Below are 14842 nucleotides of genomic sequence, written 5' to 3' on the forward strand. Positions count from 1 at the left end.
GCAGAATATATTGCCTAAAATTACAGTATAATTAAACTGCAGTGACAATTGTATTAATTGTAATTAATATTAATTGATAACATAATGTATTAATACAAGTATCACTGCAGTAGAGTTGTATGGTTATACTTAATCTTCGAAGTGTACTAAAGTTGTATTTTCTATATAAATTGTGTCTGCTTTCCTTATTTCTGAGGGGCGTAGACAAAATGGCGGAGGATGTGACCAAAATCCATTCTCGGTGCATACAATCGATTGTTCACCTAGGACATGGTATCCTTCGTCACATCCATAAATTAATAAATCACCTACAGCATATTTTCCATTTTTAGTGGATGCTTGTGTTAATAAACGTCCTTTTTCTGGCACAATCGGATTAGGACAATAGATAGCTGGAAAAAAAAATATATTTTACTATTTCTTTACCTTTACCTCTTGCAATTTTATTATTTTGGTTATTTTAATGCAACATTTGATATTACTATTATAGACTTACGTATGCAATGTGGTATATCGCCTGACCATCTTCCATCGAATTCACACTCTAGACCTGGTGCGCCTACGAGCCTATAACCCCAAGAACACTGGAATACCGCTCTACCTCCATATGAAGAGTTGTATTCTACAAGGCTTAAGTGAGGTCCCAACGTTCTTAGCATCGGACAGAAAGTTTCTTCACATGTAGGTGGCAATGCAGACCAATGACCTGTAAAAATGTTGAATTATGATCAGATATCAATAAATTTGTAATATAAATATTGCAATTTTATAAATAACTTGATATAGAGAAAAATAAAACTCACCATTACCCATACAGTTAACTATTGCCGAACCATTTAAGTGGTAGCCCGGTTGACAGCTGAAATGAACAGAGTGACCAAGTCTCCATCCTTGCGAGAAGAGACGAATGCGTGGCGATGACACATTTATTGGTGGACAAACAACACCTGGAAAGGTAATTAACATATATAAACTAAGCTTTCGGGGACCTTGAAAGTATACAATTCTCCAATTAATATTAAGCAGATATAAATAGATCCTATATGGACAACTGAAATGGATAGAAGGATTGATGGATATTATTATTATGTCAATGGTAACTAATCCACTTATTACTAGCATATTCTCTTTCACACCTTTCCTTAAAGTTCTATTAAGGTCTTACTATAAGTTTTCACTGCTGTGACAAAACACTTATTTGTTTTATCAAAAAGAATAAAATTAATACAAGTTTTACTGTTCTATGGTTATCCACATTCTGCCATATACCTACACTATTTCATTAACCCAGATGGATGTATATGATATATATGTAGTGTAATAAATAACTTATTATATATAACAAGCATTTACCCGCGACTCCGTCCGCGCGGAGTAAAAAAATAGAAAACGGGGTAAAAATTATCCTATGTCCGTTTCCTTGTTCTAAGCTACCTGTCCACCAATTTTCAGTCAAATCGATTCAGCCCTTCTTGAGTTATAAATAGTGTAACTAACACGACTTTCTTTTATATATATAGATAGATAATATATAGTCCTGATGTAAATAAGACTCACTAACAACTTTAATGATGATGGTGTTAGTATGGCCTCCGGACGAAGTGCATGTGTACTGATCACTGTGTCGTGCTGACATCTTTGTTAATGTCAAGCGATAGTGCGTTTCCTTCTCTCCGTCGTCTGTTGCCCAAGCTGAAATTCACATTGTTCTGTGTTAAAATTGTGTCAGTTTTATTAATATATATGCACAGGTGGGCACAGTTAATCGAAAAGTTAACTTCGTTAATCGTTAATTCGTTAATTAAAAAATTAACTTCGTTAATAGTTAAAGCGTTAAATTTTCGAAAATTTAACGCAAGTTAAAGTTAATCGTTAACAGTTAACCATACCAAAATTGTACATACTAATTTCACACTTATTGTGGCGACACTTGTTTAAAATAGTAATTTGACTATACATTCTATAACACATTAGTATTAGAGACAAGTATGAATGCATTATAGTATATTTCATTACGAGTGCGGAAAGCCTGTCATTGCAGAGTTCCGACAAATGTCTACCCGAGCCGAGGCGCAGCCGAAGGTGAGAGTTGACAGTTGGAATAAGTTGTAATGACAATTCCGCACGTGTACTAAACAACTATTTTTAATATAGTTGCGAAAAATGAAACAATTTAATAGAATAAAAAACACAATAAACTCAACTAACTAAAATGTTTGAAAAATGGCGCCAACCGTAAAAGAATACAAACAGAGATTTTTTTTTGTTTTCCTCACCCATTCTGGGAAGGCAAAGGGAACTATGCCCAAACGGCCAAGTCTTCAGTAGATTATTTTTATCAATATGAAATGAAAATGAAATTTAATGAGATTAAATATAAAATGAAACCTAACCTAATTCATTGAATCAAATCATTAAATCTGATATTGTAACAAATTAGGAGCTTCTTTTTTAAAAATATTTGCATGAATCATAAAAACTTCAATGATTTTTTTTTGTAAAAACTTCGCGGTTGTTTTTTCTTTTAATAGACATTATTTAGACAGTTGGGAAAGAGAACGCACGAGTTTGGAAAAGCTAAAGAAAAAGCACGAGTAAAAAGTGTTTTAATACAGTTGCTCAAAGAGTGGCGTATTGCAGGGACGAAGAGCGTTCGGAATGTGGGCTATTACATACTCGTGCTTTTATACACTCGTAATGAAATATACTATTTCGAACCTTCTTTTTCTGTTGGTCACGTCTTTCCCGAACGCTCTGATGCATCACACTTGCACGCGAACTTCACATATATCAATTATCAATTCGTTCGTTTACCATTCGAGTCGCCGATAGTCGCCCAACATAGCTGAACATAATTTAAACAAAATGACAGCACGTCTCCAAGTTTCTAATTTAACGATTAACGGACTTTTATTAACGGAAGTTGAGTTTAACGGAAGTTAACAAAAGCGTTAACACTTTTTGAAGTTAACTTAAAAGTTAATCCGTTAAGCAAAATGTTAACTTCGTTAATTAACGATTAACGGATTAACGAGTTAATGCCCAGCTCTGTATATATGTATTAACAGTCATTGTAGTGGTGTTCTGCGGTAACCATGCTTAAACTATTTATCAGATTATAATGATAATTTGGAAGGATGATCTAAGTGTGCATGTGTTGGTTTCTAGTCCAAAAATTATCTTTATAAAACTTTTATCCCTTTTTTGTTATCAATTAGACTTTTAAGATTTTTCTTTAATAGGTTGTATTTTAATGCAGTAGCATATTTTAGTATGTAATAGCAATTCAGCTAATATATCCTTAAAACAAAAATGAAAACTATATTCACAGATTTATTACTGCAGCAAATTTAGAGAATCAAGTATATAAAAGCATAATATTGTATCTGCAGATTTAGAAAACAAATCACCTGCATTGTGTTGCCCTAAAGCTTGTGTCCAACTCCAATCTGGGTCTCCGGAAACTCGAGGTATAATACAATCAAGCCATAGCGTACTTTCCGGGTATACAAACAGTTCACCAGAGGGCTCCACCACTGCTGAACCACTAACAATTATATATTGTATGGATGGTGGGGCATCACCTTAAATAAAATGTTCAATGTTATTTAAAAGCACATACATCAGAAAATAACATTCAAAATTAAGATTTATTGAAGAGACAACCTTACCTGTAAAGTTGGTGACTAATGTAGTGGGAACACATTCAGGAAATTTCGGACTCCATTCTCCATTTTCACATCTCACTTGGCTTTCACCTTTCAATTTGTATAATCCGAAATGCTTACATTTTGATGTAACTATTGAACCATGAGGGAAGTATGTTTCCTTCTGTTAATTAAAACGATTAATTTTTTAAGCTTAGCTAAGGTGTTCTTTAAGTAATAATTTTAGGGTACTAGGTCGACGCAGCGTGGGTAGGCCTCCTGCAAGATGGACCGATGACCTGGTCAAGGTTGCGGGAGTGCACTGGATGCGGGCGGCTCAGGACCGGTCATTGTGGCAATCGATGGAGGAGGCCTACGTCCAGCAGTGGACAATTTCAGGCTGACAATGATGATGATGATGATGAAGTATTGACTAGATTTATTTTTTTAATTAAATTGATTTAATAAAACATAGCAATTTTATAGCTACTTTTTCAATTTTGGTGACAGATGGGTGTTAGTTGAAGCAAACCACAACATGTCTCTTGCTGCTAAAGAGATGAGTATTCCTAAAAGTAGGTAAACAGTTTGATATTACCTCAATTGATGAATTCTTGAATGAAATTGATAATAACTTATAGTCATCCCGGTAAAAGCATTCACGCAATATTGGTTGAAACCTGCCATCTGGAAATATATCATAATTTTAACAAATCTGAAAGTTGTTCACAATTAAATTTCAGATTAAACAAATTAATTTTACCAGCTGTAGTAGAACATAAGGGGCCAACCCAATTACCATCTATGCATTTTATTTTGCATATTAATCTCTCATTTAACGGACCAATAAGACCTGGAAATTTTACCTGAAAAGGATAATCTAATATAGCAAAATATAATTTTAACACAGAAAGGAATGGAACCAGAAAAAAAATAGCTGATACCTCAGAAATTTTTGAGAAATCTGACCTAAATCTGGTAATGTCCAGATTATCATCAATACTTGTAACATCTGGTAAAGAACATTTATATTCATCTGAAAAAAAAAAAATACCATGCAGGTGATTCTAAAAATCAACAAAAAATCTTGACTTCAACCAAGTATATACCGTGCATTGTATGTACTAGGTTTTTGTCCTAGGAAATATGAGAAGCCAGTAGCCAGCTAGAGAAATAACAATATTTGTGTAAAATGAAATAAATAAAATAAAAACGTAAACGAAATTTTTACGATTCTATTTTTCAAAACCGTTACAATACCGTTCCATTACACTACGATATTCTGTGCTGTAAACTGTAAAGTGAAAGATACATCATAAGATGAACATCCTTTTCGTCTCGTCGCCTCATAGTGAAATATTTATTACATTACCTTGGGGTACAGTGACATTTTCTTCAGCAAAACATTTGAGTAGAGGTAGAAACACTAACACAAGAAGAATCATTTTGTATTTGTTTTATGAAAAGCTGCATATATGGCATGTGGTAAACTCTAAATATATCAATTTTATTTATCAACCAGAACAACTCTTTATATTATGAAGTATATTACTGGCACAAGGTTCTGCCAACTATTGAGAGTGATTGGATTGGATTGGACTAGGAGCAATTTACTAACCACAGAATAATAGAATTCTGTATGGTTAACTGGTTAACGGTTAATAAAAGTAGAAGCATTGAGGAGACGAGATGAACACGAGCAAAAGCCAGGATATGATGTACTGTGATGATCGACGTTCCTTAAGCTTGGGAGTTAGACCCAAAGATCGTATTACAGAGGTTGGGGCTATTGAAGACTAAGATACATAAGGAAAGTGAAAGTTACACCTTCTAGTCTAGTTATGTAGTAAGAGGTAATAACATTTATTAAGTAATTTCGTATAATTAGTTTTAATATTAACAATTAAAAATGTTAAGTCCTCTATAAAATTGTAATTGTGTCTTGTTCTATGAAATTCATTATTGAAAACGTTAATAAGCAAACTGTAGCTATATAGCCCAAAAATATAATTATATGCTTTGATGATAAGTAGTTTTTGAAAAACAGGATCAAAGTTTGTATATAAACTTACAGAAGATATATTTGTATATGGCAATATTCATGAAATGTTTCAATGTCAACTTGTCAATTTTTGTTTACAATAATATGAATTCCGATTTATGAAACTGTGATCAATATCAGGCATATCTAATCCTAAAAGTGGATCAATATTCCCTCCAAAAATATTTACCACCGACATCCTGCAGAAAAACCCTTTCCTGTGTACTGCTTAATAGTCATGTGCAAGCTTCTATTGGTCAAAAAACTCTAGGCTTCTTAAAAATAATAGTTAAGCATTAGCATTATTTAATTATATTTAAGGGGTCAATTACTAATAAGACAACATCTTCATTATAACTTCATATATTATAATCGTAGCAATCTTTCATCACAATATGATTTTTTATAGCATAAAATTTAACAATTACCAATCTTGTGGGTTACATAAATAGTTCCACATGTTTCATAAACTTACCATATATTCTTTTATATAAGCAACATTTTGTCTAATAAATTTTACGAGTTTCCACTGCCAAAACACATGAACAGAAACATCTGTTTTTTGAAAGAGAATGAGGTGTTTTTGTATAAATATTTCAGCAGTGGAAATCAACTGTTAAACAAGTGTATACAGCATAGGCCTGTAGCATGTCTCGATACAAATAGTCAAGGACATACATATAAATGTTTAAATATGATACTAATTTAATGCAACAGTAAAAAAAATGGAAAAATGCATTACTACTTTACTTATAACTATTAATTAGATTAAAAATCTAAACAATAAAATAACTAATTAGTAGAAATAGAAAAAGGCCTCTTAAAAATGTGTTGTATTAGAATTAATACAAAATAAAATATAAATGCTCATGAAATGCGATATTTAAGAAGTATACTAGCATGTTAGTTAATAATAAGGAAATTGAAAGAGGTTGCAAACTGAATTGTCAAACATAGGCTTTGGTGTTTTGGGTATTTTGAGATATAAGTTACAAAAGTGTAAGACAGTGTTGGCAGTGGTTGCCTAATCCTGGAACAACTTATCAAAATTTTATGTAGTGATTCCCCATAGCAATATAAGGAATACCTGTAAATAATGATCATGTATTCATTGATGTATGGAGGAAGAGCAGGAAAGCTAAATGAAAATCTAAATTCTCTGTGTTATTGACAAGAGTGTTAGTAAATTAAATGCAACAGTAGATAATTAAAATGCAATAAATGTTTCATCTGTGTAGAGATATAATACAGTTAATGTGTGCATCTTAATCAATTGCTATCAAGGTTATTGGAACTAGAACATTAAACATTTTATTTAATTTACAATCTCAATTACTCTTCAATATCAATACTATATAATAATAATATAGCATGTCAGAATTGTTTATCTTCTGCTAATCAATTTAATTTACTCGTAAACAAGTAGGTTATACATAAGATCAAAACATTGTTAAGATATTTAAAATACAATAATTACAATTAAATATTATAAACTGTTACTGTTTTTTTTTTTTAAAAATTAACACTGTTTAATTAAAAGATTGTTTCACCCTTCAATAGTATCACCAAAACTGCTTCCAGTAAAAGTACTTTGTTTTTTTGTTGACAAGATTGTATTTTTGGAAGCCTATTCATAATTTAATTTCAATAATCATGATTTCTGGTTCCATCTAATATCAGCAATAAAATAGGTTGACATATAATGCTAAACTAAAATGTAATTATAACACTTTCTAATTTTTTTTTTGGTTAGGCTCTAACTTATAATATGCATACTAAAAATTATTATTGAAACATGAATATAAAAGTATTGTTACTGTTAGGCACACTGGAATAAATTAATATTCTAGATCTAGTCAGTCTCACATATTAATTAAATGATCACAACTTGCTTGCAACATTTTATAAAAATCTTTTAGGTTATATTTAAAAATTGTGGGGATACAAATATATTATTGTAATAATGTTTGTGATAACAAATTATTTCTTTTCCCTTACTGATCTGATAAATGAGCACCAATATTTGTAACATTTTGTGAACATTAAACGGCTGGATTGAACCAATTTTACTGAAAATTGGTGGCTGGCAGCTTTGAACAAGAAAATGGACATAGAATACTTTTTATCACGATTTCTTTTTTTTTTAATTCCGCGTTTAGTTTGCAATTCGCAAGCAAAAGCTAATATGTAATTGTTTTATATATCTGTAGAAATTATACGCTATTTCACCTTCATTCAAAAACTTTCAAAAATTGCATGTAAGAGGTAAAAAGTAATAATCCTTAAGAAACTATCCTAATTAAAAATGCATGTTTTAAACTTAACATTCTACAAAAATTTATACAAAACGATTTAATTTACAGATCTGAGTTTAAATTAAGAAACAGATCTTACATTGTGTAAATGAGATAAATTGAAATATTTTATATATGTGCCTTATCTAACTCAAGCTAAATACCTTTCAATGTCACATAAAGACATCTCCTTGACTAGTGAACATAGTCGTTGAAGTTAATTGTAAACAATTATGAATTGAAACATGTACTAACAAGACCATATTATCATAATGTCAAAGGTGCTACTATCAAGCAATTTAATAATGTTCCTCATTTAGTATACTTATTATTTGACAATTAATTGTTACTGTAAAGGCTCAAACTATAGTGAATCTTAAGATTTACCAACTACTTATAAGTCGGGAAAATTTTATGATCTTTGTTTACAAGCGTTTACAATTTACTTGGTAAATACTAAGTTTTAATGTAGTTTTGGACTTTTACAGTAACAAATACATATGTTCTTGTAATGTTCTTATATTTATTATTATTGGCTTTTAGCTAACAGAAGGCATTTCCTATAATTAGACTAATAAAAATATTAAATTTCAATTAGAAGATATTATTAAAAAGATTTGTAGATATATATAGAAAATTTATATATTGTCATATCACCTAAGCAGTTTATACTTTCAGTGCCACTATATCATATCATTATTATCAGTGTATCAATGTTAACGTTCAAGACATGTTGGTGGCACCAAACATGTTGAATAATTGTTTTTTCTTACATGGCCTAAAAATTTACACTAGATTTAAAAATATATCCAAAAGTCACGAAATATATATTCAACATAAACTTAGAAAGCTATACAAGTGGACTATGACTATATCACACAGAGGTTTACTACAGCTTGTTACTGAAATCACTTGGAACTGTATTCAAAGATTTTACATAATTTCCTGTCTGAATAGAGGATGAGATTCACGCATTGTTAAAAAAAAACCGACATAATTCTATGAAATACAACAATTTTAAATACAACTTTGCAAAAGGCTGTTGGTGAATTTATAAATGTATTATTAGTCACATTTAAAGTATACAAAATTACAGCAGTAAATCTTAGTGTGATATACATAATGGGACACAAGTATAATTGTTCAGCACCTATTTAAATTAATATTAAGAATTCAATTTTATTAAAAATTAACATTAAAAATATATTTATGATTCTAAATAAAAAAAACAACACTTACTAAACACAGGCTAGTAACAAATAATCACTGAGAGATCTTTTAAGTTTGAAAAGTTACAAAGCATTCATTTGATAACTTTGTAACAATTAGAAAAAATTAACACTGGGTCCATAAGAAAACTAATAAGATTCAATGTTTGATGTTCTTTTTCTAATGTAATTCCTAATTGCAATTCTTTATCAAAGTATTTTTGACAACCCAGAAACCTATAGAATATGGTGGCATTGATATAACATTACCATATCTTATATGATGAGGCACTAAATCAGGCATTGAGTTTTCATAATATAATGGCCAGCCATTAAGTAGTACCGTTTTAGTTTTTCTATTATTCGAAGGAGCACTTATTATAAATTCATCTATATTTAAATCCTTGCCTTGTATAGCTGTACCGTTCAAAAAAAACCTGGCTTTACCCATTTCCAAATTAATAGCATATATAGTTATAGCTGTTGTATCATTTGTATATTTTCTGTTTGTACAATGAACATACATTCTCTGCATAGGTGAACAATTACAATTGAGATGTAACACTTTATTGCCTACAAGTTTTTTATATAATACACTAACCCACCAATCTGGTAATGGCTCCAAATTATTATCCACCAAACTGTAATTACCTCCAAAGAAACTTTGTCTTACTACAGTTGTTATATTGTGTTTAGCGCATAGACCCAATTTATCAAGCCATAATGGACTCCCAGCGTAAGAGTTTGATAATCCCGGAGCACCTCCACCATATGAGCTACTAGTCTCAGTTATCCACATTGGTATGTCATTGTAATTCTTTGTATTATTTTTCATAGTTATTATCTGATCACTGAGTAAATTAAAGATTTTTGGATCCCAGAAATCTTCAAGTTTAGCTGTTCTACTATTTAAATAATATTGATGCCATGATCTTACATTTATAACATTGGATCCATTACCAAGAAAGTCAATCATGTACTGTAGGCAATTATGACAGTTTGGCTGTGGTCTTGTTGTATCTGGACCCACAAGTAGTGAGTTGTTGTAGCCATGGTGGTCTAAAACATGCCTTAATTTTTTGAAATCATGAGCTAACATCTTTGGAGTTACAGTGACATGAAATATATGGTGTAGAGAGTTTGGCTCATTACCAAGCTGCCAGTCTACTTTGTAGCCTCTATGCCTTGAATATTCGAACATCTCAACAGCATTGTCACTATTCCATTCGTGATTATCACGCAACAATAAATTAAGAGCAAACAAAGGCTTAATTCCTGTAGCATTGCAGAATTCATTTATTTCTGACCACTTTTTTCCGGTTAAAACAAAAAACGGTAGCTCTTTATGTTTACACATTTTTTTTACTGCATGGCATTCGGCTTTTGAAATATTAGACGCACATTCATGGCAAGAGAAGTGAGGATTATCTTTCGGACTGAAAATGAGTCGATCAGACATTGTACCTCCTATTCTTAAATGTGCAGGCTTTAATGCTGCAGCAAGTTCTCGGAAACGAAGTTTAGTAAAATCTACCCTATGATAATCTTGTAGTTCAGAGGCATCGATGCCGATACTTAAAAAGTTGTCCGGTAGAATGGTTTCGATTTCTTGATGTTCGTCAATTGTAACGAAGCACTTTTGATTACCATAGTATTTTATAAAGTAAAGAATCAATCCGATGTCACAAAAAATTGCTATTGCACAAATAGTTGCGAGACGTTTACCGCAAATCATTTTTTTAAACGTAAGTTGTCCTCTATAAGCAAGAATTACTGCTCACCTCATATTAGTCCTTCATATAGGTATTACAAACTTATGGCATCAACTACAATCTAACCACTATTGAATAATTTCAAAATAAATAGCAAATGCTGCAAGCTGCAAATGCCATGTTACACAGATAAAATTAAATGAAGTTCAGAATTGAAGCTTTGCAGATTTGCAGATGTAGCAAACAAATTGGTGTTGCCAAATTAGTCAAGTATAAGATTCAATTTCGGGAAAGAAACTGTCTTTAAGTTAAAATTTTAACCGTTATTAGGTTTTTTTATAAAAATATAAATTGATTGCGCTTTTTAGGTATTAAATAATTTGAGTCCTGAACTTCTGAAGGTTCTTATTAGTATTAGTATTTTTACCTGAAATAAAAAGATGTAATGAAAATTAGGTATAGTTTTTACATTCATGTTACATACTTACCCAGGTAATATAATTCCTAAAAATAATAAATATCAGTTCAATGGAAGCATTCTTATTTCAACATAGGTATTGGATAATTGAACACTTTGAAAATGGCAAATCAGTAGGTAGATTGTCGATTGTCACTGTCAATCGCTTGACATGTCAATGTTTCACAGATAAACGTAATTTTCAGAGTTTAAAGGTCTTGAAAGCTAAATTAAAAGTGTATACAGGACAGATATACTTCTTGGTATTTTTTAAACACTTATTTAAATAAAAGCATTTATAGCCTTACCAGTAAAATAGAAACCTTCGCCACGTTGCGGAAAACCAACGATATTTATGTCTTGTAATGATAACACTCACTAAAAATATTATTTTTTGCCATACATTGACATTGTTATTTGTCGTCGTCAAGTTGTCAAATTATTTTATTGTATTCGCGGTGGAATTTATGAGTTTGCGATACTTTGATTTACATAATTTCCTTAAATGCATTGACGTGTAAGAAAAGTGTTGCAACATCAACGAAGCTTGTGGCGCCGTCATCATAGGGTTTTTATATTTTTGACCAGCCTCATAACATCAAATATATTTTAAAAATCATGAAAATGTTGATAGAAATTTTAACTTTTTTCTTTTTCGCTTTGATGTCGGCCACGATAGGCTTTGCATGACATGACGATTTTAACCTTGCAGACATAACAAAGTTTCATATTACCACGGTTTTATACTACTTTGTGCATGTAACAAACAGTAGGTGTATAAAATACAGTATTAAAATACTAAAGGCATGTGAGTTAAAAATCATTGTACAAAATCTAACGTGCGTGGTCATCATTAAGATCTTACCGGCCAACGGAGTAGGATGTGCGATAGCAGATTAAAAAACACCGGTCTGTGCCTCGAGGCGAGACTATTTCTTTCAATATTTAGTTAAAATAAAAGTGTTTGCCTTATATTGCACAATATATAAACGTGATTGGGTTTAGGAAAGATGAAAAAAAAAAACAGCTTTATTAAGTATGTTTATTGATATACCATTATGATCAAATTGTTTTAATTTAATTATTGAAATCATATATAATCTGTATTTTAAATAAGTGATGCTTGAATATTTTATTTCAGATCATTAAATGCACTGTAATCTTCAAGTTTTTATTCATTAAATTGATGCGAGATATTGGCAAAAACTTGACAATCAATCTTATGTTAAATAATATTGAATCAGTCTTACTTAATCCATAATATGGCGCCGATGAATGGGTATAAAAAGACATTTTGTTATGAATTAAGATTATAAACAAGTTTCGAAAGTTACAGATGCATAATGAGATAGAACTTATGTTTAACAGCTTATATCGGTAATGATTATATGTTCCAATAAGTAATATTATTTATATAGATATGTATACATATAATCAGTTAAACATACAAAGACTTTACATTAAATTATAACGAACTCATAGATCATAGATACACCAACAACTTAGAGCAACTAAGTACAATCGTATCAACAATTTTTTTTTTATAAAACACACCTCTGTCTAAAAATAACATATGTTCTAAATTTTTAATTTACTAAATTATAAAATCATAACGAGATATTGTAAAAATAAAGAAAAAAAAATGTTTTGAAAAATTTTAAATTTTAAAACGAAGATTAATTTTTTATAAAAAGTCTTATATTCCGCATCCAATTAGAGTAACATAATTGAGTAAGGAAGCGGCTATTTCTAAACAAAATGTTTATAACTCGTCGTGCTTTGGTCCGGAGAACTCTTCGTGGCTGATGAAGCCATTCTTGTCTTTGTCCTCGTGTTGGAAGATCTCCTCAACAAGCTTGTCATGGCTCTCAAGCATCTGTTTGATGTCCTCGCTCATCTCGGCACCGTCGGCGGGCACCATTTGCTTCTTCAGATACTCGCTTACCTGCGAGTTAAAACCAATCAATTAATAAATATATTGAATTGCTAGATGACGTTACTAAATTAAAAAAAAATAATTTAATCCTCCAAAAGTTTAGAACCTTGTTACTTATGTGCTAATAACAAAGATTTAATGTTAAAACGATCACAAAATCTGTACAAGTTATTTGGACTGGTTTTGTAAAAATGGTTCCACGTAAATGTATATATAAGTTACGAGTAAGTTTTATTTAAATATTATTTTCATTTCATTTATTACAATAATTATAACTTTAATATTTTTTTATTTACAAGATTATAATTTATTATATTATTTAGTTGCAGGGCGAAGGCTAGTTCCGTCAAACTGACAAAGGAGTCACACAGGCTATTAAATAAACGAGCTTATTAATACAAGTCAGTGTTAAGTTAAGGGAATTGAAATAAATTTGGTTTAGTCTAATGTATGGTAATAAGAAATGCGATAGGAAAAGTTAGTTAAGTGCATGCTACTAAAACTTTCAAACATCATAAATGGATACAGTCTTGATGTAACAGTTCATTAGACGAGACGATCAGTTTTGTTTAGGAATATAATTAACAATAGGCGAATGCTAATTATTGTATTTTTATAGTGAAAATAAGAATAGGTTAAGTAAAATCAGCGACAGTGGCAAGGATGACCTTAAACCCTTCCTCCACCAAAGAAACCAACGTGGACTGACCTCCTCGCGCGATAGTTCTTTGTCGCCGTCAGAGTCCATCGCTTGAAACGCTAATTCTATACTCACTTCTTCGCGGGACAACATGTTATCCTTGTCGGCGTCAATTTCCTTGAACACGTTGGTGGTTGGCGGGGAATCCCCAATGTGGATCAACTCGACTTCGAAGTAGAGGGTCGCGTGAGGAGGGATCACATTGCCGGCCCCACGTTCACCGTACCCGAGGGATGATGGGATGGTCAGTTTACGTTTTTCTCCTAAAAAAAAAAACAAAAATTTGATTAATATTTTTTCTTTTCAACACTTTTAATTTATGAAACCCAGTGTAAATATTTACAAATAATATGTATGGCCCTCTAAATGTTACTAATATTATGAATACTAAAATTTAGATGATCCATCCATCCATGGTTAAATTCGAACTGATCGAAATAGCCGTAAGTTATGTGGTTATCTAATAGGGGTTTTGAAATAAAACAGTTATATTTACTTGGTTCTTAAATTACGTAAAATAAGATAAGTAGTCCGTATTTTCTATATATTTTGTCAAATTTCAATTTAAAGCAAAAATGTACAATTTCTTTCTTCCCTGCCAGCAATGAGAAGTCGCAGTGATAATTCTTTTAGATAGAAAATGAACCTCTGATAGCGGTGCGATATGTGAGTGCCGGTATTATAAAAGTTATTTGTTCACTGTACACTGTCTTTTACTACATAAAGAATATTCTATTTGAATATCGACTTAATAAAATAATATTCACTTGAAGATCATTTTAACCTTTTTTAAACGCTTAATTTAACTAGTAATCATATATCTTTGCACTTGTTTATAAGTCGAATA

General features: G+C 31.0%; 3 protein-coding genes across 4 annotated transcripts in view; all 3 read right to left on the reverse strand.

Moving 5' to 3' along the window:
- Positions 1–112: 112 nt before the first annotated feature.
- Positions 113–5443, reverse strand: LOC106717292 (locomotion-related protein Hikaru genki). The gene is made up of 10 exons (XM_014511109.2): positions 5020–5443; positions 4592–4683; positions 4411–4513; positions 4246–4334; positions 3672–3831; positions 3411–3584; positions 1558–1692; positions 804–947; positions 497–706; positions 113–392 (listed from the first exon to the last, which is right to left on the reverse strand). The coding sequence occupies exons 1-10, from the start codon at positions 5090–5092 to the stop codon at positions 130–132; spliced, it is 1443 nt and encodes a 480-aa protein (XP_014366595.2). The 5' UTR covers positions 5093–5443; the 3' UTR covers positions 113–129.
- A 3886-nt stretch (positions 5444–9329) lies between these two features.
- LOC106717291 (heparanase) lies at positions 9330–11066 on the reverse strand. Its single transcript, XM_014511108.2, has one exon. The coding sequence runs from the start codon at positions 10923–10925 to the stop codon at positions 9384–9386; it is 1542 nt and encodes a 513-aa protein (XP_014366594.2). The 5' UTR covers positions 10926–11066; the 3' UTR covers positions 9330–9383.
- Positions 11067–13036: 1970 nt separating this feature from the next.
- Positions 13037–14842, reverse strand: part of LOC106717089 (FK506-binding protein 2) — a 31955-nt gene continuing 30149 nt past the window's right edge. Inside the window, exons 3-4 of one of the 2 annotated variants that reach the window (XM_014510800.2) lie at positions 14005–14258; positions 13037–13304 (exon numbers count right to left, since the gene is read on the reverse strand). In XM_014510800.2, the coding sequence (XP_014366286.1) occupies positions 13122–13304; positions 14005–14258 (437 nt within the window). In that variant the 3' untranslated portion in view covers positions 13037–13121. The remainder of the gene's footprint in view (positions 13305–14004; positions 14259–14842) is intronic. The other variant, XM_014510802.2, reaches the window with a different exon arrangement.

The sequence above is a fragment of the Papilio machaon genome, chromosome Z, assembly GCF_912999745.1.
Source record: "Papilio machaon chromosome Z, ilPapMach1.1, whole genome shotgun sequence".
NCBI classification, from domain to species: domain Eukaryota; kingdom Metazoa; phylum Arthropoda; class Insecta; order Lepidoptera; family Papilionidae; genus Papilio; species Papilio machaon.

What these genes read in the sequence shown, in the direction of transcription:
- LOC106717292 (XM_014511109.2), bottom strand. Translation starts at nt 5,092, where the DNA reads ATGATTCTTCTTGTGTTAGTGTTTCTACCTCTACTCAAATGTTTTGCT. An exon ending in AAATGTCACTGTACCCCAAG is followed by an intron (nt 4,684 to 5,019) that starts GTAATGTAATAA and finishes TTTTTTTTTCAG; the next exon opens with ATGAATATAAATGTTCTTTA. An exon ending in TTTAGGGCAACACAATGCAG is followed by an intron (nt 1,693 to 3,410) that starts GTGATTTGTTTT and finishes TGTGAATTTCAG; the next exon opens with CTTGGGCAACAGACGACGGA.
- LOC106717291 (XM_014511108.2), bottom strand. Translation starts at nt 10,925, where the DNA reads ATGATTTGCGGTAAACGTCTCGCAACTATTTGTGCAATAGCAATTTTT.